Source organism: Epinephelus moara, chromosome 16 (genome assembly GCF_006386435.1).
Source record: "Epinephelus moara isolate mb chromosome 16, YSFRI_EMoa_1.0, whole genome shotgun sequence".
NCBI lineage: Eukaryota > Metazoa > Chordata > Actinopteri > Perciformes > Serranidae > Epinephelus > Epinephelus moara.
Genome location: NC_065521.1, coordinates 47,651,196 through 47,678,755, shown reverse-complemented (window position 1 = coordinate 47,678,755; position 27,560 = coordinate 47,651,196). Strand labels below are relative to the sequence as shown.

The window sequence follows — 27,560 nt, the reverse complement described above, 5'->3', positions numbered from 1 at the left end:
CCAGTCAACACTGGCAGGTATCTTATTACCTGACACGTTTATTGAGAACTTGAATCTCTAGTTTTGTAGAAGAGAAGTGCAACTTTAGTAAGCTATCTTTGTGAGTGAAGGTAAAGCTTGGTATTGTGCACGCTGGCTCACTGTCACACTGTCATGGCTGACTGGACACAGAACAGAGACATCTTTTTTTTTTTTTTGTTAGATATTTTTAAGGGCATTTTTTGCCTTTAATTGACAGGACNGTGAAGGTAAAGCTTGGTATTGTGCACGCTGGCTCACTGTCACACTGTCATGGCTGACTGGACACAGAACAGAGACATCTTTTTTTTTTTTTTGTTAGATATTTTTAAGGGCATTTTTTGCCTTTAATTGACAGGACAGTGAAACGTGAAGGGGGGAGAGAGAGAGGGAGAGGCATGCAGCAAAGGGCCACAGGCTGGACTCGAACCCGGGCAGCCTTGTACATGGGGCGCCTGCTCTACCACTAAGCCACCGACGCCCCAGAACAGAGATATCGTTAATGTTATTAGTAACGTTTCCTTCAAAATAAACACATTTTTCTGAACATTTGAATATTGAGTTATTTATTTAGAGTCAGTGGTTTACGAACCGGCCAGTACTTGGTGTTTATTTTCTGTCTCCAATTCAACATTTATCTGCAAAGACACAGATTTCGGGACTTCCCAAGCTGCAGGCAGATGTCTAAGTAGCCTCCCCACAGCCTTTAAAAAAGTGTAGACTTTGGTTTGCTATGATGACAAAGGCATGTGCGTGCACTGGTTAAAATGTCAGAGGACGCTATTATTACAGGAAGTCTAGTGTGCTACACCAGCTCCAATCTACAACATGGAAAATCTGAATTTTATACCAAAGGTCTCATGGTCTAATCTTCTAAATATGTCTAGTGTTTGTCTGCTGCTGGTATGTTGGCATGCAGCCCGGCACAGATGCTTGTTCTCACCATGACAGCACTCGGCGTTGCGATTTGAGAAATGAGCACAAACAAAATGTTTTTGGTTCCTTCCTCCTTATTTTTCTGTGTGTATCTTCTCCTGCACTGCACTGCACTGCTGTCCTCCCTCTTTGCTTCCTCCTCCCTCTTTTCCTACATTTTTCATCTCGCAGCTGACAGCAAATTAGATAAAACTGCAAAAAAGCAGGAAAGGATAAAGTATGTGTTTATCTGTTTCACCTTTCTACGTCATCTGTGTCCATTTTTTACCAGCTCTCTGCTCTGTTTCTCCCACAGGTGCAGAGTCCTGATCCCAGTGCACTTGTTGCAGCCTTGTCTTCTCCTCTGAACCCAGCTGTTCTCCACTCTTGTTCTTGCTCTTGAGCAAACATGCCTCCAGCAACAGGTGGGCCTGTGGGGTACACCCCTCCTGAAGGTGGTTGGGGCTGGGCGGTGGTGGTGGGGGCCTTCATCTCCATCGGCTTCTCCTACGCCTTCCCCAAGTCCATCACTGTGTTCTTCAAAGAGATAGAGTCCATCTTCGAGGCCACACCCAGTCAGGTTTCCTGGATTTCATCCATCATGCTGGCGGTCATGTACGCTGGAGGTGAGTGGCGTGTGTGTATTTGAAAGTGCTTTTGGTCCATTTGGTCCTGGTGTGTTTTCTGCCATTGTTCATTTATTCCCATTAGACATGTTTGATTGTTTTGGCAGTTCACAAAACACTTGAGATTTAAACAGGCAGGAAAATCTGTGTATATTTCTGTTTTTTTTTAGAAGGGTCAAATAAATTATCTGAACCATAATCTGAGGAAAATAACAATGTGACTGGCACTGTGTTTGTTTTTTTCCACTCCATTTCAGTGATTCATATGATAAATAGCACGCACTTTAACACATTTTGTCCATATAATGCAGCCCTTGTGTTTGTTGTGTGCGTGTCCTTAACCAGGAAGTCATCGTCACCGACAGTCAAAATGTCTGTGGAATGTCAAATCCAACCACAGCTCAACATCTAAAAGATTAAGCAACACTCGCTTGAACATGAACAAAAGCAGCTAGAAGTATGTCACTTAGTTTACAATAAAAAGCGTGAGAAATATTAGGAGAATGTTTTATAAACAATAAAAGAATGCAGTGGACTGCACACTCTGTAGACTGAGCTACATAAGGCCCTGATCACACAGAAAACGTTTTGCAGGTTGCAGCTGCTACCACCAGTTTGTCCTCCATTGTTTACCAACTGTTAAGTTGTTGTCATGACCACCACAGAAGGCCCACCTCTCAAATCATCTGATATGACAATGGGAAAAAAGATGACAAAAACAGAGATGCCGTGGGGTGTTTTTCTGCTTTGAGTTGAAGTTTTTTAAACTTGAAGAGTTCAGAGTGCTCCGGCAAAAACACCAGTTGCCTAAAGTGCAGAAACACGAGGCGTGTCGCAACACAGAGAATGCGTGCAAAAAGCTTGATCTTCATAAAAATCAGTTACAAAAAGACGCCTTCAGCTGCTGGAATGCTTTGTGTGATCAGGGCCTACGTCTGCTCTCTGTGAGGTGGGGGCTGGTTGGAGTGTGTCCTCGCCTGCAGAGAGAAATGGGGAAAGTCTTGTGAATGAAACAGGATTGCTGGAGGAGTGTGTGTTGACATTTCCAGTTGTGTTTCTCCTGACAGGAGCATGACTGTTTTTGGCTTCTTTAAAGGCTCTGTCTTTTCATCGTTCACCGTTCACTGAAGCAAAACAAAAACAAGCACAAGCCTCTTTATCTCTGCTTATACTCCCTCTCTCTCCCTCTCTGCACTTCCACTATCAGTCCCTTATCTTGCCCATTCAGTCACAGCTTGAATAACACTTACTGCTGAAGGCAAAGCAGGAGATAATGTGAGAAACGGATCCTGTGGAGTGATTACAAACAAGATATGAAAACAAGCACATATTTGTCCGATTGGAAACTAAATACAGCTGCTAGAGATAAACAAGTGGAAGCAGATATTGAATAAATGACTAATTAATGTTTACCACAGTGTTAACAGCATGATGTAGCAGAGCACTATTAAAAATACAAAACTAGGGATTGCAATCTGAGGAAAAAGTGGCTTAGGCCCTGATCACACAGCCTGCTGGTGGCGCTAGAAAAAAGTTAGATGATTGCCAAGTCAGTGGGATACGTTATCAAGGAAATATAGTTGTCTGCACAAAATTTTATTTGTACATCTAATCGTTGTTGAGATATTTCAGCCAGGACCAAAGTTGACTTACTAGAACCGTAGGCCCCAACAGAGGATCTCAAGTTAAGAGAAATAACTAGTTGTACCTTTTCAAAATGAATTGAACACAGCCAGTTTGTGCACTCAGTGACCATTTCATTCACACTGTTGCAACAACAGGCCGTTCATTTGCTAATGGAAGGCCTGCTTTCATGCTAAGGCAGGAGAACTAAAGATTCAGATCCAGTTTCAGATCAGGTTTCTTTCTGTCTGTCTCACAAATTCACACAAAGCAAGTTCCCCCCTCCTTTGTACACGGCTCCTCTCTTCTTCTTCTCCCTCAGTGTATGAGATGACCGGCACAGTCAACGTGTAAAACACCATCATCTCCGTTTCTCTGTTTATCCACATCTAAAAATGGTTTCTGTTCCCTTCACTTACTCATTCATCCTCTTCAGAGCTACGTGCCAGCCTTCAGTAGGTCTGACCATTTAGGAGAGGAAACTGCTGAGGGCGAAACAAGGCGGAGTGAAATTGCATAACAGGGCCAGATGTTAAAGTAGTTTCTTTCTCTTTTTTTTTTAACAGTTTTTTTTTCATTTTCTTCTCCCCTGTTTCGAAATTCAGCCAGAACACCAGTGAGTGGTGTAATAATGCCTGCTTGTACTGTATGGGAGAAGTAATGGCACATGAATCACCATAACCCTTAGTACTCGCTGGTTAAACACGAGGCAATGCACGTACACACTGGGGGAAAAAAAATTCACACATATTTATTCATTGTGGCCGGATGACGTCAGTGAATGCTGAGTAATAGTGTGAAGCAGTAATAAATGCACAGGATGTCTAGTGTGAAGAGTCAGGGCATGAAACAAACTGCATTAAAATGAAAAAGATGCATCATTTTAAGCTGCCAATACATCCCTGCAACAAACCAACAAACCACACTGTAAACAAGTTAAACATAAAACACAAGCTTGTGGTTTATAAACTACTATTTATTAGCTTGTGGCATGTAAACTACAATGCCATGAAATACAGCAACAGTTTAGTTGTACAAAAGAAATAAAACAACAGCAAAATGTAAATTTTAAACCCAGGGAAAAAAAATTGAGAGGCGGCCAGCAGGTAATCTTTATTTTTGTCGTAAAGTAACACTAATTTGTTTTGTAAGTTGTCATATAGTGCGCTGCAGTCATTATTTCCACCATTTTCCTGGTTGGGGAAACGTTCCTTGACCTTTGACATGAGCTCTAGATCTTTAGTCTCTTTTACACAAGGAACCTGTTTGGTCACTTAGTGATAGTTTCCTTCCCCAAAAAAGTCCTTCTGACTGTGATAGTGCTTTTTCTTTGAATGCCATTTTAAGGCCAGCAAACAAAATAAAAGGAGATTCAGAAACAACAAACACAGACTACTAACAAGCCAAACTCCCTGTCTTCTGACTCAGATTCAAACAGCTTTGTACCTGGAATGAAAAAGCATATTTAAAATTCATCAGAACTGGATCATAACTTGTGTAAAGGAGGATTTGAGGATTATTTTTCAAACATTAGCACGTCACTTGCTCCTATTTAGTCTAATCCTTGTGTCTTCAGAGGTGTGATGGGATTACAAACAAAAACATGTTACTTATCTCTTCAGGTCCTGTACTTTCAGGACTTCATGTCGGAGAAAGGGCCGTTTGTCACTTCATGGAACTCTGGTCCGTGCCTCACTGAGTGGGAGCGCTGATAGCCGACTTTTCTTATGATCTGTGTGATTTCTCTTTTCCTGTGTGGGAGGTAAAAGAGCCGGTGTCTGAAGAAAGTGTGTGTATGTGTGACAAAGAGAGAGAATTTGTGCATGAGTGCACACCGGCTTGTTTTAATGCAATAAGCGCTCAGGATTACAGGATATTGATATGATTAAGCTCGAGAGGGAGATTTTAGATTTAAGCCGATTTAGCCAATGAATGTAAAAACACTATGATGTGAAATTATTGTCAAAGTTGGTTTTCTAGAGTGCAATAGACACAAAGCTCTCAGTGGCCATTTTATTAGGTACACCTACACCATCTAATGCAATCCAGTGCAACTGCTCTGCCATAAACTTGACTTTCATGATGCCATAGAAGTATTAATTCAATTCTGTCCTGCTCATGTATGAAACTAAGGGGATAAAACATTAGAAACACCTCTCAGTATACTGGATAATGACCTGTTGGACCTGGTTAACAGCCTAGCAGCAGCATTCTGGATTATTTGATTCAGAGTAGCTTTGGCTAGACAAGTAAAAAGAGAATTACAGTCAGGAGGTCCAGTCAGGAGGACACAAAGGCATGGACAGTCAATGAATAGCAAAAACAATCAGATAAAGCCATCAGCATCGGCTATCGGCTAAATTGTTATTTTAAACATCGATATAGGCCCAGAATTTTACAGTTGTTGCATCCCTAGTCCAGATTTCTAATACCCTGGTATACTGTAGTACCTGGATACCACCCAGGCCTATTTCTTATTCAACTCGCTGCTAGAAAGTGATTGAGCGTATCTCGCAAAACGTCAAACTATTCCTTTAAAGGCACTGTCTGTATGGAGGGGCGTTGTGTGCTGTGAGTAATGTGATGCATTCAACTGTTGGGGCAAATCCAATCAGCTGTTTCTCCTGTTCCTCCTCTGCTCAATTTTGTTTTGGGTAGGACTGAGTCATCACCAGCTGAGGCTCTCATTCTTACTCCTCAGTTGGCCACTAAATCTGAACATTTGTTGTGTAATGAACAAAGACAAGTACATTGTTATATAGAATAAAATCTACAGCGCCGCACAGTGTTAGCCAAAAGCGTCTCTGCTAAAATTAGACAGAGGAATAGCTCATCACAGCTGGCTTCACTCTGGACGTGTGTTTTTTTTAACTCCTTTGTGGATGCTGTGTCAGAGTAAAACTGAGGACAGGTCTTCTCTTCCCTCCACCCAGTGTTGTTCTTTTCTTTCACAGAGAGAAAGAGAGCAAGCGATAGAGGGAGGGAGGAGAACAGATCGTTTATATAATATCTCTGAGAACACTACTCACTGCCCTCTTTGTGTTTTGCCAGACCTCAACAAAGACTGTCACTACTGATTTGTTTATGTGTGCGTGAGTGTTGAGTGGATGCAGATTCATTCCTGTCCTTGTACAGGTTCACTTTTGTTCACAACGAGGCTTCAAACAAGCTCAGATTCATGCTGTAGTCTTGTGTGTACGGTGTGTGTCCTGGTACAGCGTGAGCCTCTGTGTTCGCCTCTTTTATCTCCTGCCTAACCACAACATGGAAACCCACCACCCCCGAACACAGCAGCCCACTGAGAAAGGCTTTGTGCCAGCTGGTCAGACCCTCAGTGACAGACACAACACAGAGGCTAGAGAGGTATTTAGTGAGTGCGTGATTGAATGCTCGTGCATGCAGATCTGCCCCCGGCCACTGTGGTCAGCTGCCAAGTTTCAAGGGCAAAGCCACCATAGTCTGTGTGAAGGGCCCTGGTGGGTTGTGGGGAAATGGATGCCAGATGAGAGCACCATGCTAGTGATATCAGAATGAGTGTATGGCTGCAACTATCAGATATATTGATAATCAATTCTGTCGAGTATTACTTTGATTATTTAAGCAATAATTGGATCAAAAGAAAAAGCTGAATTTTATTATTTCCAGCGTTTTAGTCAAAAAACATAACTTACTCGTTGTCTTCTTGTACAATGTTTTCAAACAACTTTCAGAAAAGCTAATCCAAGAGTAAGCACAGACAGGACTGCTACAAGGAAATAATTAAATTAAGGTGAAGTTTCTGTTGTCAAATAAAGGATTTAGACTGTGTATTGATGCATGAAATATTCCAAAAAACTCCATAACATTACATTTTACTCCAGTGTCTCCCTGACCTAGTATAAGCTAATTAGCGTTAGCTAAATCTGCCGTCTCTGGTACATTTGTGTCTGCTTTGACTGTCAAATGCTCAAATACCGGATAATTTATAAAAAGAAAAACATAACTGATGGAAATACCTTCTAATCAGTGTAGCCGTCACGCACCTCATTAAATGGTTTAAAGCTACAACTTCATATAGCTAACGCCAGGTCACACTGATCCATCACAAAATTGAGAAAAAAAACCCAGACTGAAGCTATTTCTGTTTGTAACCTTTTGTTTTTGAAAAAAAAGGCATGTAGTGAATAATGGGGCATTTTCGTTTGCTCATCGAGAGTCAGAGGAGAAGATTAATAATCTAATGTTGGTAGGTTAAATATGAAGCTGGGGTCAAGAGATGCTTAGCTTAGCTTAGCTTATTTTATCTTAGCTTGTGTCTAACAGCACCTCCAAAGCTATTCTCAATCTAGTTTGTGTAATCTGTACAAAAATGCTTTTACACTTTCCATACTTAAATCTGTGTTTGTATACATTAAACAAACATATAAGGTGTGAACGTGTTTTTTAACTGAAGCCAGGCCAGCTGTTTGCCCCTGTCTACAGTCTCTATGCTAACTTAAGCTAAAGGTCAGAGTGATATCAATATCTATTAAATTCAAAATGCCATTTTTGCCCCTGAAGGGACTGTATTTATATTATCTAACTCTTGGCAAAAGATGAAATAATCAGATTATAGATTCATTGCTGTTACACTGATGATCATTTTTAAAAAGAATTTAAAAAGGGTCCAAGGTGACTTCTTCATGTGTCTCGTTTGGCCCGACCAACAGTCCAAAAGTCAAAGATACTCACTTTACATAAAACCAGAGAAAAATGCAGCTTATTCTCTCATTTTAGAGGCTGAAGATACAAAATGTTTGTCATTTTGTAATTTAATTGATTTATCCATTATCCAGTAGTTGCAGATTATTTTCCTCTCATCTGACTAATTGATTAATGAAGTAATTCTATCAGCTCTGCACATGATATTCAATGGTCAGGCCTGAGGACTGATGGTCTTGGTACATTTTCTGCCATGTCATGCAGTGTGTGTGCCGCACACAGAGCTGCTGTATAGATTCAGCAGTCTTTACTTTGTATTCACATCCAGCAGAGCGTCAGCCTGAGTCCATGTGAGACTCATTCATCCAGAGGCTGGCACGCAAGCCGAGACACGTGGAGCGCCTCAACTCTCCTTCTTTCTCATCCTGTTCTTTTTCTCTTCCGGTCTCCTCTTCGTTTTTTCTCTTTTCTTTTTCTTATTACCCCTCTTTTCTCTTCTTTCCTCCTCTCTCCTGTTATTCTCTTCTCCTCCTCTTCTCTTTTCTCCTCTTGTTCTCCTGTGTTCTGTTCTTCTCATCCTTTCTCTTCTTCTATGCTCATCTGTCCTCCCTCTTACATTTTATCTCCTCTCCTTCATTAGTTCTCACTCTGACGTGTGCCATGCGATACCTTGCACTGCCTGCCTCCCTCCCTCCTCATCACCCTTTCACTCCCCTCTTCACTCCCTTCTTCTCTCATGTAACATCCATGCAACCGGTGCTGTTACACAATCAGTCATTGTCCCGCGTTTATTTTTGCCACCACAGCACCACCTATTGGTGGAAAGTTGAAATGGGGAGCTGAGCTGATGTAATTGCGTTGTGCTTGCACTAGTTGTCACTACGTTTGTCTCCCTTTAAACTGTGCATGTGCATCAGGCTGAAGAGAAATATTTTCTTTATTGATTAATCTGCAGAATATAATAACTCATCAATGCTTTGGTCAATAAAATGACAGTTACAGTCTCTTTAAGATGATGTCTTTATAAGTCTTGTTTTGTCATAAAATGTCATGAAATTGTAAAAGGTAAAATACTCACTTTACAGTCACATTTAAGAAGCTGCATCCAGCAAATATTTTGAGTCTTTTTTTTAAGCAACAATGCCAAACAAGTAATTGATTTTAAAAATAGTTGCCAAGTCATTTTTTATTGATCTTCTAGTTTATTAATCATTGTCAAGATTCAACACTACATCACTTCTGTCTTATGCACTGTTTGGTGTCCATGCTTTATATGATATAAGTTCTCTTTCTCTCTTCTTTCTCTTCAGGTCCAATCAGCAGTATCCTTGTGAACAAATTTGGCAGTCGACCAATCATCTTAGTTGGTGGCTGTCTGGCAGGGTCGGGACTCGTCGCGGCCTCCTTCTGCAACACTGTGGAGCAGCTGTACTTCTTCATAGGAGTTATTGGAGGTCAGTACTTTAATTACTTCAAACGTAAATGTACCCTTTGAAGAGTAGAGTGTAACTGGCTCTGTAGTTGTTCAAATGACTTTGCTAAAAGCTCTCTGGTGTTTGTGCCACATGTAATTATGAATTAGTTTTGTTTATCTTTTAAACTGAAACAGGTCACACACGTCTTTTCACCTGTTTTCCTTCATCAGGCTGATGTCTTTTAGCTTTTTAGTCTATTGATCAGTAATGTAGCTTCTCATTTCTTATATATTCAATCGATAATTTCCATTAAATGTGATGCCACTGGATAGATTTATTTATAGCACATTGATTTTTATTTTTTGCCAGTTTGCTGTAGCCTCTTCACATTGTTCCCCACATGTCCATTTCCACAAGTTAAAAATAAATGGCAGCCTTTGTGGTAAAATATATCGCACCACCCATTTGTATCCTCGTATCTGTATGTGGGTGTTCTAGAAAAGAAACAAACAAAACAAAAAACAGTTTTGTTTAACATTATTTGGTCATCTCCTCCTTATGCAACCCTCTGTCTCTGTTTCCCTTGTCACCCTTTCTCTCTCCAGGTTTGGGACTGGCTTTCAACTTGAATCCAGCCCTCACTATGATCGGTAAATACTTCTACAAGCGCCGCCCCATCGCCAACGGCATAGCGATGGCAGGAAGCCCCGTGTTTCTGTCCACCCTGGCTCCTCTCAACTCCTGGCTGTACGATCAGTTTGGGTGGAGAGGCAGCTTCCTCATCCTGGGAGGACTTCTGCTCAACTGCTGCGTGGCCGGCTCCCTCATGCGCCCCATCGGACCCAAACCCCAGCCGCCCAAAGCCGACACTGAGGCTGGCGAAAGCAAAGCAGTGGATTCAGTACAGCAACAGCCTAAGAAGACGGTCCTGCAGACCATCAACTCTTTCATCGACCTGACGCTGTTCAAACACCGCGGCTTCCTGCTCTACTTGATGGGCAACGTCGTCATGTTTTTCGGCCTCTTTGCTCCACTCGTCTTCCTCTCTAATTATGCCAAGAGCAAGGACATAAGCAAAGAAAAGGCGGCTTTCCTGCTGTCTGTGCTGGCATTCGTGGATATGTTTGCCCGGCCCTCCATGGGCATGCTGGCCAACACCAAGTGGGTCCGGCCCAGGGTGCAGTACTTCTTCGCCGCTGCAGTCCTCTACAACGGAGTGTGTCACGTGCTGGCGCCACTGTCGGTCGACTACACTGGATTTGTGGTGTATGCCATCTTCTTTGGTTTCGCTTTTGGCTGGCTGAGTTCAGTGCTGTTTGAAACACTGATGGACCTGGTAGGAGCTCAGAGGTTCTCCTCAGCCGTGGGTCTGGTCACTATAGTGGAGTGTGGGCCGGTGCTGCTGGGCCCGCCGCTTACAGGTAAGACATCCAACATGCACTTATTTAGACAGAATAAACTCCTCTTTTCACACTTAAACACCCACAATACAGGCTAACTAATCGATGTTCTGAGTCGTTGGTTTAGGAACAGCTCCATACTAACCTTGTGTGACAATCCATTAAATCCCAGACACACCCATTGTATATGTAAATATTTTCTGTTTTGCTGCGTTGAGCAGATTTTGATGTGTTTAGCTATCAGTGTTACCAGGACTGTAACTGTTCTGAAGCGTAGTAGTCGCAGTGTGTCGCAGTGGCAACAGTCTCCTAACCTGTTGCCACCGCGACAGCTGCAGGTACAGCCTGTTGAGCTCTCATTATGTCACAAGGTGGCAGTTTCACAGTGTTGAGCCCCCTTTTTTTCCAGCTTAATTTTTATTCGTTTATACAAAAAGAAAAAAGCAGACAAAAACCACTAACAGACAAAACCAACAATAATAGGCCGAGACATCATAGGCAAAGGCTACACTGCAGTGCCACTGACAACGGGTCCTCCATGTCCATGATCGTCTCTCAAGATCACAAAGGTCTCCCATGATCCCCAACCTTGACCCCTGGAAATCGAGAGCTCCTCTAGGGAGGGAGAAATCTTCCAGTCATTCATGAGCCACTATCTGTCCCGTATGTCCCAACGCCAAGGGGGACAAAACAAAATTCACTAAACAAATCAGATCACTTCAAAGTCAAATAAGATTTCCATTTTTCCAATATTGTTCACATTTTTTAGTGGCATGTCTCAGGGAAATAGTCAGTTGTTCCATAACATAAATTTCCTTAACTACTTCTGTCCATTCAGAGGCTGCTGGAGACTCTTTACTCAGCCATTCCCTGGTTATTGTTTTTTTAGAACCTGCTGAGCCCCCTGCCATTTTTTTTATTTATTAAATGGTTAAAATCTTAAGTCATTGTAGAGCTGTGCCAGCGCATTGATTTGCTCAGCCCCTCCTTGCCCCTCTCTCTCTCTCTCTCTCTCTCTCTCTCTCTCTCTCTCTCTCTCTCACACGCACACACACACACACACACACACACACACATTGAGATGAACTGTGTGTGTTCCCATGGAAACCGTGATCCAGTGACTAAGGATGTGTGAAATTGGATTTTTTTGCCAATATTTAACAGCTTAATTGGACAATAACCGATACCAATATTGATATGTCCACTTTTTCCCCACCTAATTTTAGTGATGATCAAGTCTCTTCTGTAGTGGAATTAACATTATATTATTCATGCACACTCTTAGCGTGATGGCCCACCAGCAGATGGAGACATGACATACAATACTTTTCAATGTATGTAATATTTATTAATTGTGCAAAATAAGAAAAAGCATGTTGGCACATTCTGATAATTCATTTTAAAGCCAATATCAGCCAACACCGATGATATTATGTTGCCTCCCTACCAGTGACTGCACCGGGTTTTAATTAGCAAATCGCCTAATGCACTGGTTCTCAAAATATAGCTCCCTCTAGTGGTACATAGAGGAATGTCTGAATTTTTTTAAAATAATATTGGACGCTGTCAAAAAACTACATTTCGAATTAAAATACTGAAACTTTTAGGATCCCTGAATTATGATTTAAAATAAGTTTTGCCTGCCCTGTAATAATTCTGTGTCAATATCAGCCTGCTGCAGGGGTGTGAAAAGTGGTCGAAATGAACATTAAATGTCAAATCTGAGTCATCTCTCTCTTTTGTCCACCTCCAGGTAGTTTCTATAACACATACCACCACTACGACTACACCTACATCTCCTCTGGCATCATCCTCATAGTTTCAAGTTTGATCCTCTTCATCGGAATGAGCATCAACTACCGCCTGTTGGCGCGAGAAAAGAAAGAGGCGGAGAGAAAAGAGAAGGAGGAGCCCAAGGAGGAGCGCACCGCCATGTTGGCACCTCCGTCTCCGTCCAAATCAGAAGACGAGGTGGAGGAGAACAACGTACCGGCTGCTGTCACGCTGGATGAAGTCGCCAAGATGGACGAGGACACAGTGTAGAAAATGTTAAAAAAAAAAAAAAAAGGACTCGAGAGGGACGCACACATTTCACAGAAACACACACAAGAGTTGCAGCAGCCACACGCCGTCTTTAGATAAAACCCTTGTACACAACTACCCTGAAGCCATAGCAACTAAATTATCATGAAAACTGAAACCTGCTGCTGTGACGTGAAGCTTGGGCGCCCACGAAGCCCGTCAAGCAGCTTTTCACCGAGTTGAGACCTCTGATTTTTGGTATTTGACGTGCCTTTGGTGAATTCAAGTCCTCCAGGAGCGCACAAACACCACCTATATATTGTATAAACACCAGATAGACGCACAACAGACAGAATGACTGTACGACAAGAATCCAGTAGCTAATGAGGACTTTACTCTCAGGGTCTTGAGCTGCCGTAAAGTTTCAGAACCTCAGACACACAAACACATTCACACTTGACTCTGCTTTGGTCAAACTGAGGCTCAGAGTACGTACAGTGTATTTTTTGTTACAGTAATCATAAAAGTATTGTACATTTTCCTTCACATCATGCATACCTGCACTTAGAGCTCTGATTCTCTGCCTGAGCCCGTTTGGGCCCGACCCCACACGCCAGTATCGAGCCAGGCTGGGCTGCAATGTCTTCTTACTCCCCTGGGCTTGATGCGGTTCAGGTTGTCGACATTTTTTTTATTTTTTAATTTTTTTATTTTTTAATGAAACTGGCAGTTCTTGTGTGTAAGCAGGGGTTTTATTCACTGAACCAGAGAGAAAGAGGGGGGAACTGCGACTGAGAAAGGGACAGATCATTAAATTACGAAAGAGAAGAAGAAGTGGTTAGGGGAAACATGTCAGCCCTCAGCTTGTAATACATGTTTTAATACTAAAAAAATGTATTATATCAAACATATTTTTTTCCAGTAAAAATTCTGGTTTTGTAATCAGGCTCGGGCCTAAACTGCTGCGGTGGGTCAGGCTCAGGTCGCGCTTGAAGAGCAGCCGCGGGTTCATGTCGGGTTGGACCTGATGTTTTTTGGGGCCCGATCAGAGCTCTGCTTGCATCACTTCACTCCTCAAGGGCTGGACATGAAGTAAAAGGACACATTCATATTACTGTAGATACAGTAAATCTATTTGTTCAGGTTGTGACATTTCCAGGTTTTATGTAGATATATGCACAAAAAAAATTAAGAACAATTTGGGAAAAAGAAATCTGGAAGTTTCACCACCACAGGGAGAAGTGTGTATATCGGCAGTAGAACATTTTAGTCCTTAGTCGAGGACACGAGGCACAATAATCGGTTAAATACAAAGATATAGGAAAGAAAGGAAAACTAATGTAGGGATCTTTTCAGAGGTCTAGAGGGTCACAATGCTCTTGCAGTGTAGGAGGCACTGTTAACCATGTGCTTGTACATAAATATGTGTGTGCACTTTGTGTGTGTAATTTTGTGTCATACACCCTCCAACCAGAGCAGCTCATTATGCATCATTGTATTGATAAAGACACACAAGCTCACACAATTACGCCCCACAGATTTTACCTGCTGTGTGATCAGCACTCACAGTATTAAATGACACCACATGCTGTTTTTTTAAAGGAAGGGGGGCGGGGGGATAAGAGGCTGTGATTGGACCAGATTGATGGGTTCACTGGGCGCATATGTGGAGGTTTGACCTGCCCGGCTGTGGTGCCAAAATACGAGAAGAAATTCACTCTGGAATCTCACACAGTCCTGATTTTTCATCATCGTAGATTATAGTTATATTTAGTACCCGATAGTGTTGTTTTTTAAATTGTGAATAACAGATTGTAGTTTACTGTTGTATCAACAAACCTTTGTGATTTTAAAAAAAGGATCTATTTTAGCTCACTGTTTAAATACAATCTGTCAGCAAGTACTCTTTTTAATGGATTTTCATGAATTTGGATGAGAGGGAAAGTTTGTGTGAGAGAGAAATGTGTGTTTGTCCGCAGTAAGTGTAGACAGGTTTCATAATTTAAGTTGTTTTGAGATTCAGCCGCTGCAGTTTCAAACACGTCTCACAGTTTGTCTCTGAGCTGTACAGAATGTGTCATATCAGATTCACGACGTTTGATTTATTTTTTAAATCGACATCACAGATACTCAGTGATTAATTATGTGTTGACTGTTGACTGAGTTTACTGCCAACATTTGTCAGAGAAGTTTTTGTGTCCAGATCAAAGGGAACAGAAGACTCTTCAGCCTGAGTAAGCTTTCCTTATTTTCTCTTTTGGGAAAATAAATGGAGGTTTTAAACGATGCGCTATTTGGTTTAAATGTTTTAACTTTGTTTTATTATAAGTATTGTGTAGTGGAAAATGTTTGAGGCATGTTTTTGCAACAAGGAAATTCAGTAATGGAAGCACATTTAAAGGAAGGTTCACATTGTAACCCTTTTTTTTTATTTTTTACTGCAAACCTTTTCATTTAAATATTTAGACTGTAACAAGATCTTAAAGTGGTAATAATGTCTCGCCATAGTTTTATTTTATTTTTTTTTTAACTACAGTGGAAACAGCTTATAGTAATCAATAATCTTGGGACGGAATCATTCCTATAGAAATGCTCATAGTAATCACTAAGAACGCTGACAGTGTTTTTGTCGTCTTGACAATTTTTGTCGTCTTTTCTTACATGACCACATTTGGGGAAAAAATGTAAAACATTTTTTTTTACTTAACTCCTGTTTAGCCCTGCTGTAACCTTTGGCCGTACAAAATAATAGACATAGTCACTGTGACATCACCCACTGGTTTGAAGCCTCGAGTTTTATTTTGGCCGTCGCCATCTTGTTTTTTTGGAGCCAGAAGTGACCATATTTGGACAAATGGCTGGATCTGACTCATAGATTGTGGCCACGCCTTGCAGACAGCCTGTCACTCAGGCAGCCCCGCCCTACATATGCATAAATTTAAACCTTAATGAAATGTAAGTGGGTGAGTTGTTAAAAAAATTCACCCCCCTTACAGTTGTCATTAACGAGGAAATTACTTATGGATTATGTACCAGGCTGTTTATTTCTGTAATAAAGTTGGGCATTTTAACACAGGAGTCTGTGGGGACTGACTCTGTTTTGGTAGTCTCGCCACCAGACAATCAGAGATCGCCTTCTGATAGTCTGGGGACACTCCTTTCTAAACACACCGGAGAAAATGGCCGGCAACAAAGCAACGCCTCTTGCATTTTTGAAAAGGACACGCCCTCCCGGAAATGTGTGCTCCCCCTTTTCTCGTCCACAAGGACACAAACACACAGAGAGCTTGAAAATGGATGCTGAGAGATTAAACTCCGTTTTATCAAACGTGTGCTCAGTCCACAAGATTGTGGAAATGAAGGACTTACAGCGACTTTGTTTAAAACTTTTAACGCAGTCTGACTATGTTTATGAGCACAAGAGTTCAGCGAGCCACCGAAGGACCGCCCTGCGGATTTACTATTGGTTCTGCAACGTAGGGAGTTTTTTTTTTAAAACTCTGAAATTGTATCCGCCCATCTAAACACAAAATCAGGGAGAAAGACATCAGTCTTTAGTTAAGCAAAGCGTCTTAAGACTGACTTGTGAGTCAACTGTTTTGGAGCCATCCTCAAGTGGTCATTCAGTAAACTGCACTTTTTGGCACTTCTGCATTGGCTTCACTTTGCAGCCCTGGAGGTCGCCACTTGGCGATAAACCCATCTGCTTCCAGCTCGCTACCTGAGCTGGTGCTGCACACACATTGAAATCATGACAGGAAAAATAAATTATCTCTCAATGAAAAACAAAGTGTCCTCAAAGCTCGTGACAAACTGCCAAAATAGAGCAAATGAGATGCACAAGTGAATCGAAGTGTTCCTCTACCTTGTGTAGTCGAATGCACACAGGGAAAGCACCCCTGGTAAAGGCCGCCTTTGTCAAGTGGAGCGATAGTGCTCAGTCACAAAATGAAACCGCAGCACTGTACAGTCCCTCCAGGATCTCGCGGCAAAAAAAACTTGAATTTGCGGCCAATTTTGTCAAAAATTTCGATTAAAAATTGCGGAAAATTACAAAAATTGCAGCTAATGACAAAATGAGAAAAGAGTTGCAAAAAATCCTGAGTGAATATTGTAGCTCTCAAACCAGACAGTGTGACTATAAAACAACATGTAAGCTACATCTTCTGTAAACATAACATTTTAATAAATTCAGCACATATTGTCTGCATTTACACAGTGCAAATTCTTATGTCAATACAGAGTGTTTCTCCATACTACAATGCCATTAGCGCATTTGATGACGCGTCTGATGACGTTTCAAATTACGTTGCATGCGTGTCGACTTCTGGTCAGCTGGAAAAACGCGGAATAATCGTGGGACTTTTGAAAAATTGCAAGCCCCCACAAATATTGCGGACTTTAGTTGAATTTGCGTTAATTATTGCGATCGCGATGTTTTGGAGGGACTGACTGTATTTCTAAAACACTTGAAAATTGTAGGAAATAGCGAAGCTGTCTGTTTCATTATTTTACACGTAATAAATATACAAATATCAATTAGATGTAAATGTGCATGAGAAATAAAAAGAGAAAGGAAAGAAATCAGTAATATTAATCTGCTTGTAGTTATATATGTGAACTGTCAGAAGTGATCATTGTAAGCATTTTCCACTGTACTGTGAAGGATGGTAATATTCTATAATTTTCTTGTGTCAGCAAATCCCACTAAAAGACCCAAATCAATAATTAATTTATCTGACTGACATGTATTGGATGTGTCTCAAAAGCCTGATATGTTTTATGACACATAGACTAGTCCCCAACAACGACACTGTTTCCTCCTGTTTGATTAAAAACTTCAGTGCCCAGCTATTTGACGAAATTACAGTGTGTGTTTAGGCTTCGTTTTTTTTTAATGAAGGTATATATTTATTTTTGAAAAAAATTACAGTGGGGTTTAGGCTGAGAGCCACAGAGAGGGAAATAAAACATATTATTGGTTTTGGTCCTTTTGTGGGATTTGCTGACGATAATAGAAATACAGAATATGACCATTTTCATCCTTTTATATTCTGAAGAAAATAGGACATGTTTAGATGAAAGCTGTAACTGTCATATTTCTGTAATGGAGCACTACTTTTTTTTAAATTCCCTGGTGTGCGGTCATGCAGTCCAAGATTTCCCTCTTAACAAAAAAAAAAAAGTCTCACATTTTCTGTTTATGTGGGAATGTAACTGAACGTGTTGAGTGTTTACACTGTATGCTTCCTGTTTTGTTTGAAACATTTGGGGTAATTTTACTGACCAAATTTAAGGATTAGTTTTCAAACCAGTTAATTTCAAAGTCTACGTTTTGTGTAAAAGTAAATTTGATTTTGACAGATGTCTGTTGGTACAAATGGGAGACTCATTTCTCTCTTGTTCTGCCTGAGGTCCATGTCGGTGGAGAGGTTTATATTTGAGGGAAGGAGTAGAGATATTAGCTGCAGACAGGCCTAAAACCTTCAGTTATTTTGCCTTTGATACAGTTATTTGGAAAGGAAAGGTGACACTTTGGAAGACTGCAACTAAACCATTTCATTGAAACGTGAATGTTCGTGTTTTCCAATGCAGGGGTTTTTAAAACGGTACCGTATATCCACAGCACATTTTGTGTTTAAAAAAAAGAAAAAGAACAAATCATTGCATACGTTTCTGAAACTGTGCTTGTTTTAGTCATGGCAGATGTTTTATGTGTATGTATGAAGTGTTTTTATGACTGTTGAGAGAATGAATAAACTGTTTTTCAAACAAAGCTCATTGTATGTGTTCTGTTGACGAGTGAGAGGGGAAATTTATTTTTAAATCAGCAGTCAAGTGCAAAAAAATCACCCATACACATTGTTTATAATAATTACACTTTGTAAAATTTATTACAGCAGTTTGTAACTACCCTTTGTACTCAACATGAATAGTTTGAAATTGTGGGAAATATGCATAACCTTATATATAATATAATATCCTTGTTGAGGGGTCAATATGATGAATATGGTGTAGCTAATGTTACTGTGCTGGCACAGCTACCCTGGCACTTTCCAAATGAAGCAAAATATGTTTAGTACCTCTACAGCACACTGATTGAGAACGTATATCATGTTTGTTTGTTTATTTATTTATTAAAAAAGTTTGAAAATTGTCTCGTGGGTATGTGTTGGATTATTACTTGGCCAGAAGCAGTGACATCCCAGAGGAAAACTGTTGTGTTTCTTACACATTACACAGACAAGATCCACCTACCAGCACATCATTATATGGGGGGGGGGGCGCCTGCTTGAGTCCCCGTCCGGACCAAATATGGAGCGTGGACTGGTGGCTGGAGAGAGGCCAGTTCACCTCCTGGGCACTGCCGAGGTGCCCTTGAGCAAGACACCGAACCCCCCAACCGCTCGGGCGCCTGACCAAAGGGCAGCCCCCTCACTCTGACATCTCTCCACTTTGTGCATGTATAGGTCCTGTTTGTGCATGTGTGTGTCTTTCAGACCTGTGTGTAATTGACAAGCAAGAGTGAAAACATTGAATTTCCTCTCAGGGGGATTAATAAAGTAAATAAACTTAAACTTATATCTCACATATCACTTTATATTAATCAACCCAAAAACAAAGTGTATGTGGCCTTATGTACCTGACTGTCTCTTGGATAGGAGCAGTAACTGCCTAGCCTCTGCTATTGCCCTGACAATGGCTCCAGGCCAGGACATAACCTGGTTAAAATGCCCTTGTAAAAAGCTAATTATACTATGTAAATTTTGTTTTTCCTCAGATTAATATACCTGAGATATAACCTGTCAATTAGTGAGCTTGGTAGATGGCTCTTTAAGTATTAATATAATTTTCAATACTGTAAAAAATTGTCTTTTCATAAAACTAGGCTGTCTATGCAATAAAAAAGAAGCAAATACTTTTAAAATTGGTGCTACATGACCAGAGAAAACAGGGAACAAGGTCTGTGCCATTTGCCTAAGCTCAAGAGGTAGAAAACCTACAACTACCAGAATGCATTGCGTCCCAGGAATGGAGCCAGAGATATTGCATGAAGCGAGATACCCCACTGTAGGCTAAGAAAACGGTTACTCTTCCTGTCTCCTAAGTGGGCGTGGTTAGCTCTCCCTCCAATCAGAGCCTCTTCTCCCTCAAGGTAGTGCCGAAAAACAATACACAGTATATACCTATATATATATATATGTATATATAGGCCTACTGTAGCGTCCGCCAGGACGTGTGGAAAGGATGACGCAGTTATTCGGCAAACCACCGTTTATGACTGAACAGTACAGGTTACTGTTGGCCGTAACCACGCCAAAACAACCAACAAACAAGAACTTAGCTGTAACTCCAACTGTGCACTCCTGCTCTCTCCTCCAGCTCGCTCCATACACACCAGCACCCTCACACATTGCCCTCATTCCCGTCACACTCGCCTCCGCCCCCCTACCTATACTCATTCAATCCCAAACATGCCATTAACTCACAGAACACTGACATTATAACAGAACATTTACTGCAGGGTCGCTACAACATATATATATATATACATACATACATATAGGCCTATATATATATGTATGTATGTGTACTGTGTATTGTTTTTCGGCACTACCTTGTTTTCTATAGCTGATGTAAGGTGAATTACTCCTGTGTGGGATCAATAAAGTTCTTATCTTAGCCATCTGAGAAGATCAAATACATTGTTTTTGGTGCCTAACTGTTTCCTAAGTATATTAGTGTGTGTGTGTGAATGAATAAACGAGAGGCATTAACGTAAATTTCTTTGAAGAAAGGCGCTTTATGAAATTAAGTCCATTCACTTGTATTAGTTTACAGCGCAGCCTTGCCACATCCAATATGGCGGCGTCGTTGACGTACGGCTCAGCGCTGGATGCGGCGTCTATGTTTATATGTCTATGCTCCCCACCACCGTGTTGAACAGAGGCTCTGTGGATGTCTGTGTATGCGGATCAAGAAGCAGGTGGAATGAAAATACATTCTTCCTATTATTGCAGCCTATTGTTGCACAAAGCTTGGGCATTTTTTATTTATTACTAGCGGTAAATAACTGTTTGTAAGCTAACTGTGATTTTACCGCCTGTTTATCAAGATCACAAGATCTCGCGAGAACTTGTTTTCTGGGACGGACAGGGCTCAAACAAAGTTAATTTTCTCTTGATCTGTGCGGATGAAAAATGCACCTTTAGTGTCAGAATGTTGGTAAGATGTGTGGCTTGTGGAAAACGAACCCAATATTTACTTTAGTGACTATAAGGCAAAAGAATTGACCATAAATTGTGATCACGTTCATTTTCCTCATTGACGACAATACATTCAGAGCTGCCGCAAGTCTCCTACGGGGGCGAGGCGCTGACGTCACTGAATCAGGAAGTGAGCTGAGTGGGGTATCTCGCTTCATCCAATATTTCTGATGGAGCGCTAGCTCGGCCATCTTGTAAAAGGAAACAATATGGCGGTTTTCAGTTAAATGGTAAGCTAAAAAATGTTTTCGGCAAGAATAGGCAACGTAATGACAGACTCTTGGTTTATATTTCATCAGCACTGCTTAGTTTTAACGGCTTGACCTGAATTTGGTCAAAGTTAAAACCAAGGTTCGCCATTTTACTTCGCTTTGTGTGCCCGACTATTTCCTGGATGAGAGAGCAGTTATTTATCTCCGCTGGTTGCCTAGTAACGCATGTAAACCAAGAAATAGTCAGGTATACAACCCTCCAAATCGTCAGAATTTCGTTTCTACTCTTCGTTTTTTTGTACCGATAAATATAAAGTTGTATGTTAGATATAATGATTAGTTTGTTAATCAGAGGTGCTGGTAGGCGGATTTTATTAGACAGAGCCAGACTTGTTAGTTGTTTCGCCCGGCTCAACTGTCTCCTGGCTAGGTTAATTTCTCCATAAAAAGTTATAACTTTTAAATTCGTGCACAGATATGAGAGCGGTATTGATCTTCTAATTCAACTCAATGCAAGATAGCGAGTAAGTGATCTCCCAAAATGTCAAACTATTCATTTAACAACCATGTAAAAAAGTAGGCATTAACTTTATAGCATACTACAGAGAGTGACCTTACAAGACACATAACATGCTTTGCTGTTGACTGTGTTGATTGTGTGTATAGTTCAATAGTTGGAGGTGTGTGTGGTGGTGGAGTCGCTCGGTAACGAGCCCCGGCGCTGTGAGTGTGAGCGGCAGAGCAGCAGTAGACGGAGCTCCGGAGAGACGCTGCTGGAGAAGGCGGAGTAGATCCAGGGGTTGGTGCAGGAGTTCAGACTGGCCAGCAGCATCAGCAGGGTGAACACTGCACCTACACACACACACACACACACGAAGAGATTTGTACATGACTGAGGTAATGGCAAAGGCAGGCATGTAAATAAATGGTGATCTGATCAAATACAGCGGTAGCGGAAGCATTCTGACCGTTTACTTCAGTAAAGGTTTCAAAACCACACTTAGAAAGGACTCCATCACAAGTAAAGGTCATCCATGGAAAATTAACTTGAAAGTACAAAAGTATTATCAGTAAAATGTACTTTATTAAAGTACTCAAAATAGAGAAATGGTTTATGCACAAGTCAGTATTTGAAATGATATAGATTGAGACTTTCATTTTACTTATTATAGATATTTTTTCTACAAATACAGATAATGTAGTTTTGACTTAGTAACTCCTACATTTATACAAGTCAGTGACACTGAGTTTTTTTTCTGTTTTAATCTACCACGAAGTTTGTTTTTATCCAATATATTAAACTGTACTGTAGATCTGTAGGTACGCAGGTAGGTAGAGAGAAAACTATTTTTTGATATAAGCAAAGTTTATATGTTGTTTTTAAATCACGATTAATACATTAATTGACCGTTATTGTCACAAGGAATGTGATTACAATTTGTAACACTAATCTGGAAGGATATATTGATTCAGTGATCCAACATTATTGATGCAAAGTGAAAACATTGATACATATCGTCATCTATAAGATACACTTTTATTTTGAAATTCCTTTGGCACAACTGTGTCAGTATTTCCATCCAAGCACACTTCTTTAATAAACTTTTAAACAGCGCTAGCAAGCAAGCACCAGGCAGATAAGAAGCCAAGAAAAAGAAAATGAGGATATTTGATGATTTCGTCTCAAATCAATCGCAGGCACCTGAATTGAATTGAATTGAAATTGTACAATGTCAGACTTTGTGCTCAGCAAATATATTGCTGTCCAAAGAATTAATATAATACATTGTCGTGATGAAACTTGTGATTTAAAGCTCCAGTAGAGTGTAAACTACCGTTCTGAGGTGGGTCGGGGTCCCAGGCGGCCCACAGCTGGACACTGAAGAACGGAGCCCAGCAGAGCGAGTAGACGAGCACGATGACCAGTGTCATCCTCACTGTCTTTGACATGGCTGCTGATACCTCTCCACCTCGGGCCGGGGGGGCTTTGGGCGGGGGGCAGCAGACAGCAGAGGGAGCTACAGGGTCAGGCAGCACATCAGGTGGCAGCTCAGCTAACAGGAAACCCACAGGATGAGGATCCATGAACAGGAAGGGGGGAAAATTAGATTATAGACCTGAGAACAGAATAAGTATCTAAAGTGACAGCGTTCTGTCTGCCTGTGTGTCTGTGTGTGGATCTCACCTGGGTGAACAGCAGTGTAGGTGTGAATATCACAATGTGACATGCTGCTTGACCTGAGCGGACCCATGGGCAGGTGCTGATAGATGGATCCAGGGTCATAGATGGTGTCACTCCCAGGGTTGTTGAACATGAGTGGTGAAACATACAGGGAGAGACTGGACCTCCCTCTGCCTCCTCCTCCTCCTCTATGGCTGTCCCGTCTGGATGAAGGGAGGGAGGAGGGGGACAGGCGGCGCTCTGACTTCAGGTACAGATTGTTGTGGATCTCCATGAAAATTCGCACCTGAGGGAAAGTGAGACGTCCAGTGATGTAAACCTTCACATGACACATCAGCTGTTTTCAGAATCACTGTGTCTCCACTGTGAAAAATAAATTCTATGCTGGTCTGGTCTGTCCCGCTCTACCTGGCAGACAGTGATGACGAGGGCAGGGAGGATGAAGACAGCCAGGGTCATCCAGGTCACATATGCTTTGAGGCCCCAGGACTCAGCGAAGGTGCCCCAACACTCGTAGACACCTGGAGCTACTTCTGAACGGGAGAAGATGAAAACCTGGAGGAGCAAAGAGGTGTGTGGGCTGCCATTTGTAAATGTCTGTCTTACTAATGTCTGTTTGCGAACACACTTTGAGGTGACTAAATGTGTTTATTTCTTAATCTATGTTTTTCTCAGGGGTTTTTAGGAATCTGTTTTGACAGAAGTTCATACAAATAGATTTAATAACAATGAAAAAATGAGCAGAATTATTTATTTGTTCGGAAAAATAAATACAATAGATTTTTCCTATATTCATTGAAGACGTCCTCTAGTGACCTTCTCCCACAATTATATATTTCTGTAATATGTAAAATATGTGTATTTTTGTTGATGTGTAAACAGGGCTTTGCGATATATCGATATGCCTACTCCTTCTCTGGAGTAGGCCCAAAAGCCGGGCCGCCCGCCCTCAGCCGTACGTAATGGTCGAGTGTAATGTCAGCTGTTCTGTCAGAGAACCACATTGGTGTCTGTAAAACTGCACCTCTTCTCTGCCGTATTTTCAATGGACAGGTCTAATGGGTGGTGGAGCGGGCACAGATATTGATTTATAAACTGATTGAAGGGTGTTTCTGGAGCTTGTGCATGTGCGCCCAGCTCCACAATGACTGAGATATAAGTGCACATGAGGCTTTATAAATCCATAAGCTCCTTAAGTGTAACATCTTGGCGTATAGGGACCTTCAAATAACTTTATCAGTTAGTCAGCGGGTCAGTGAGCAGGCAAACAGTGGTCCTGAGCGGAGTCTCTGTAACCATGGCAACGATGACGCTGAGTGAACGACCGGTCACTACATTCTCCTCTTGATTTAATTTTTCTATGTCTCGTGAAACTCTTTTGGTTTAATATTTCTTATGTCATTCCCAACATGTGAAAACATAGTTTATGCAGTAGAGTATTGTGGACAAACTGCGTCCCGTATTGAATCCGTAAGGGATGGTACATTTTATATTTCAGTATGTGACAATCCCGTATTATACGGGACAGGTGGCAACCCTATCGTCTACATGCCTCGGTGTGGCGCTGGCGTCAGTCACAGTACTTATCCTCAGTTTGATTATCCTTACTTTTATCCAGACCTCCACAGAAAAAGAGTCCGCTGCATTTCAGAGTTTGTGACTTTGATGGATGCTGCTGCGCTACTCGGTCAATCAATCAATTTCAGCAATGAAAAGCTTTTTGACTCTGTTACCACCACGCTACTGAGAATGTTGTCAAATTCATAACGTTGCTACTTGTAGTGATGCTACTGTCCAACACTGATTATTTTTGACAGCATGAGGAATAGCGGCGTAGCGTGAGTGCGACTTTTCTTATTTTCTCTTTTACATATTACTATTGTCCTTAAATAAAGCTTAAGTAATTTAATGAAAACACACAGTATTTCTTATACAATTATTCGATTAATTGCCAGAATAATCGATAGAATACTCGATTACTAAAAGAATCAATATTTGCAGCCTTAATATATGTTTTTTAAATTATTGTCATTCAACTTCAAGGCATGACAGTCTGAATGATTATCTTAAACAACAGTCAGACCCTCATAATATAAAGCCTTCAGACAGACTCATGTCTTGTCTCCCTACCTGTGCTGTCCTGCCTGTGTAAACCCTACCTGTGTCCCCCTACCTGTGGCAGGCTGAGCAGCAGCGACAGCCCCCAGGCCAGCAGTATGAAGCTGTTCCAGCGTTGGGTGGCCCCGCTGCGGTGGGCCTGCAGGGGGCAGCAGATGGCGTAGTGTCGGTCCACCGTCATAGCAACGATCATGTAGGAGGAGGCGAACATCCCGAGGACCTGCAGGTATTTCACCAGGCGACACAGGAAGTCTGGGCCAGGAAAGCTGCCTTTAGCGTCCCACACCAGCTGGGGCAACACCTCAGAGAGGGAGAGGAGGAGGACGATGAGTGAGACATAGGAGGGGGTTCACCTAGTGTGTGTGTGTGTGTGTGTATGTGTGCACATGTGGTCTTGTTGAGGTCCCAGTATCGGCGACACACTCACAGTCACTCAAACCCTGGTCCCCACAAAGTTAAATGTAACATTGAACTGTTACCTGGAACAGTGCCACCACCAGGTCGGCCAGACAGAGGTTGAGCATGAACTGGTGCAGCGGGTTGTGATGTCGTCTCCGCCTTAGCAACACCACCAGCACCAGCCCGTTGCCAAGCAGCGCCATCACCAAGATGACAGCCAGCACCACGACCTCGGCCACCGCCAGAAGGGCATCACGCTCCCGGTCTGTGACATTCGTACCGGCTGGGGTCACAGAGACCACTGACCAGCCGATGGATGGGTTTGAGTCTGTTACCATGGAGACTGACATGTTGGCTGGGAGAGGAGAAGAAATAAATGTCAGAGAGAGACAAAACTTAATTATTATCCTGGAGAAAATTTGATTGCAGGCACTAAACACAGCGAGCAGCAACGGTCTATCGTCAAAGACATGAAAACAATATAAAATCTATTCATGAAGAATTAAATAAAAATGTATAAAATGTACAAATACATATGTAAGAAGGACACAAATTCCTGCCAACTTTCTACCAAATATCATGGCAATCCAATAGAGACATGTCACTAATATTATATCATATTTGCTTCTACTGTCATTTTGGCATAAAAAATATATATGGGAGAAAGAACACACCCCTGTTGACCCTGATACACGGAAGACATCCAGTATCCAGCCAATGAGATTTAAATTTGCATTAGAATTAAAGTGAAGTGTCTCTGAAGATCTGGCTGTTGAATGCAGAGTCAGTCAGTTTATAAGAGCGTGCACTTTTATAATTGTAATTTTAGTGTGGACATCGCTCTTATTTCCCATCGTGCTGTTTTAAAACTCCAGTCTGCTCGAGCATTACCGCGGGGAGGGGGACTGCTGTCTTGACGGCTCTGTAGCACCCACTAGTGGCGGGAGGCTGCATGACAGTTAAGCGGCCTTGTACATGAATAAAACACTAATTGCTTTAACCGACTTATATTTCTGGTGCTGACTAGCGAGGTGCTGGACATTTAATCGTTTAGACGGCTAATCACGTGCATCCCTAGTTGACACAGCCTCGAATACACACACATGCACAAACAGGATCTATACATGCATTAAATGCCCATATACAGGCGCCTGGAGCAGTTGGGGGATCAGTGCCTTGCTCAGGGACATCTCAACTACCAGTCCACACTCCATATTTGGGCTAGACGGGGACTTAAATCGGCGACCCCCTGGTTCTTAACCTCAGTCCTTATAGACTGAACTACTGCCGCCCCTAATTGGTGATTTTTCACAATACAAACAGCCACTTTTCTTTGTTACAGTCAATGTTGGTGCAGAAACGCTGAGACACGGATGCTGACGAGTCACAGCAGACTGTGGGTTTTTGTTTTTTTGGGAGGGGGGATAAAAGAGACAGGTGCTCAAACAGTGTTAATAAAGGCACTCCAGCACTGACATTATGAGGAATACACAATTTTTGGAACATTAAAGCAGACAAACATGTTCTAGTAGAAACCCAAAATACAAATATGAACCAGAAAATAATGATAATATATCCCCTTAAAGTAAAAGTACCGATGCACCAATGTAAAAATACTTCACTACAAGTAAAAACACTTTTGTGCTGCACAAATTTACAGAAATACTTAGGACTCTTCTCTGT

The 27,560-nt window shown here is 41.6% G+C and overlaps 2 protein-coding genes across 3 annotated transcripts in view; one reads left to right on the top strand and one right to left on the bottom strand.

The window, feature by feature from the left end:
- The window catches only part of LOC126402459 (monocarboxylate transporter 1-like), a 32,489-nt gene extending 14,014 nt beyond the window's left edge, over nt 1-18,475 (top strand). For both annotated transcript variants that reach the window (XM_050064469.1, XM_050064470.1), the window contains 4 exons: nt 1,250-1,559; nt 9,173-9,316; nt 9,883-10,698; nt 12,431-18,475. In XM_050064469.1, coding sequence (XP_049920426.1) covers nt 1,343-1,559; nt 9,173-9,316; nt 9,883-10,698; nt 12,431-12,720 — 1,467 coding nt within the window. In that variant the 5' untranslated portion in view covers nt 1,250-1,342 and the 3' untranslated portion in view covers nt 12,721-18,475. The remainder of the gene's footprint in view (nt 1-1,249; nt 1,560-9,172; nt 9,317-9,882; nt 10,699-12,430) is intronic.
- A 3,265-nt stretch (nt 18,476-21,740) lies between these two features.
- On the bottom strand, nt 21,741-26,227 carry LOC126402462 (vasopressin V2 receptor-like). Its single transcript, XM_050064475.1, has 6 exons — nt 25,958-26,227; nt 25,534-25,779; nt 23,769-23,915; nt 23,364-23,646; nt 23,014-23,232; nt 21,741-22,030 (listed from the first exon to the last, which is right to left on the bottom strand). Exons 1-6 carry the CDS (start codon nt 26,225-26,227, stop codon nt 21,846-21,848), a joined length of 1,350 nt encoding a protein of 449 aa, XP_049920432.1. The 3' UTR covers nt 21,741-21,845.
- Nucleotides 26,228-27,560: the final 1,333 nt, after the last annotated feature.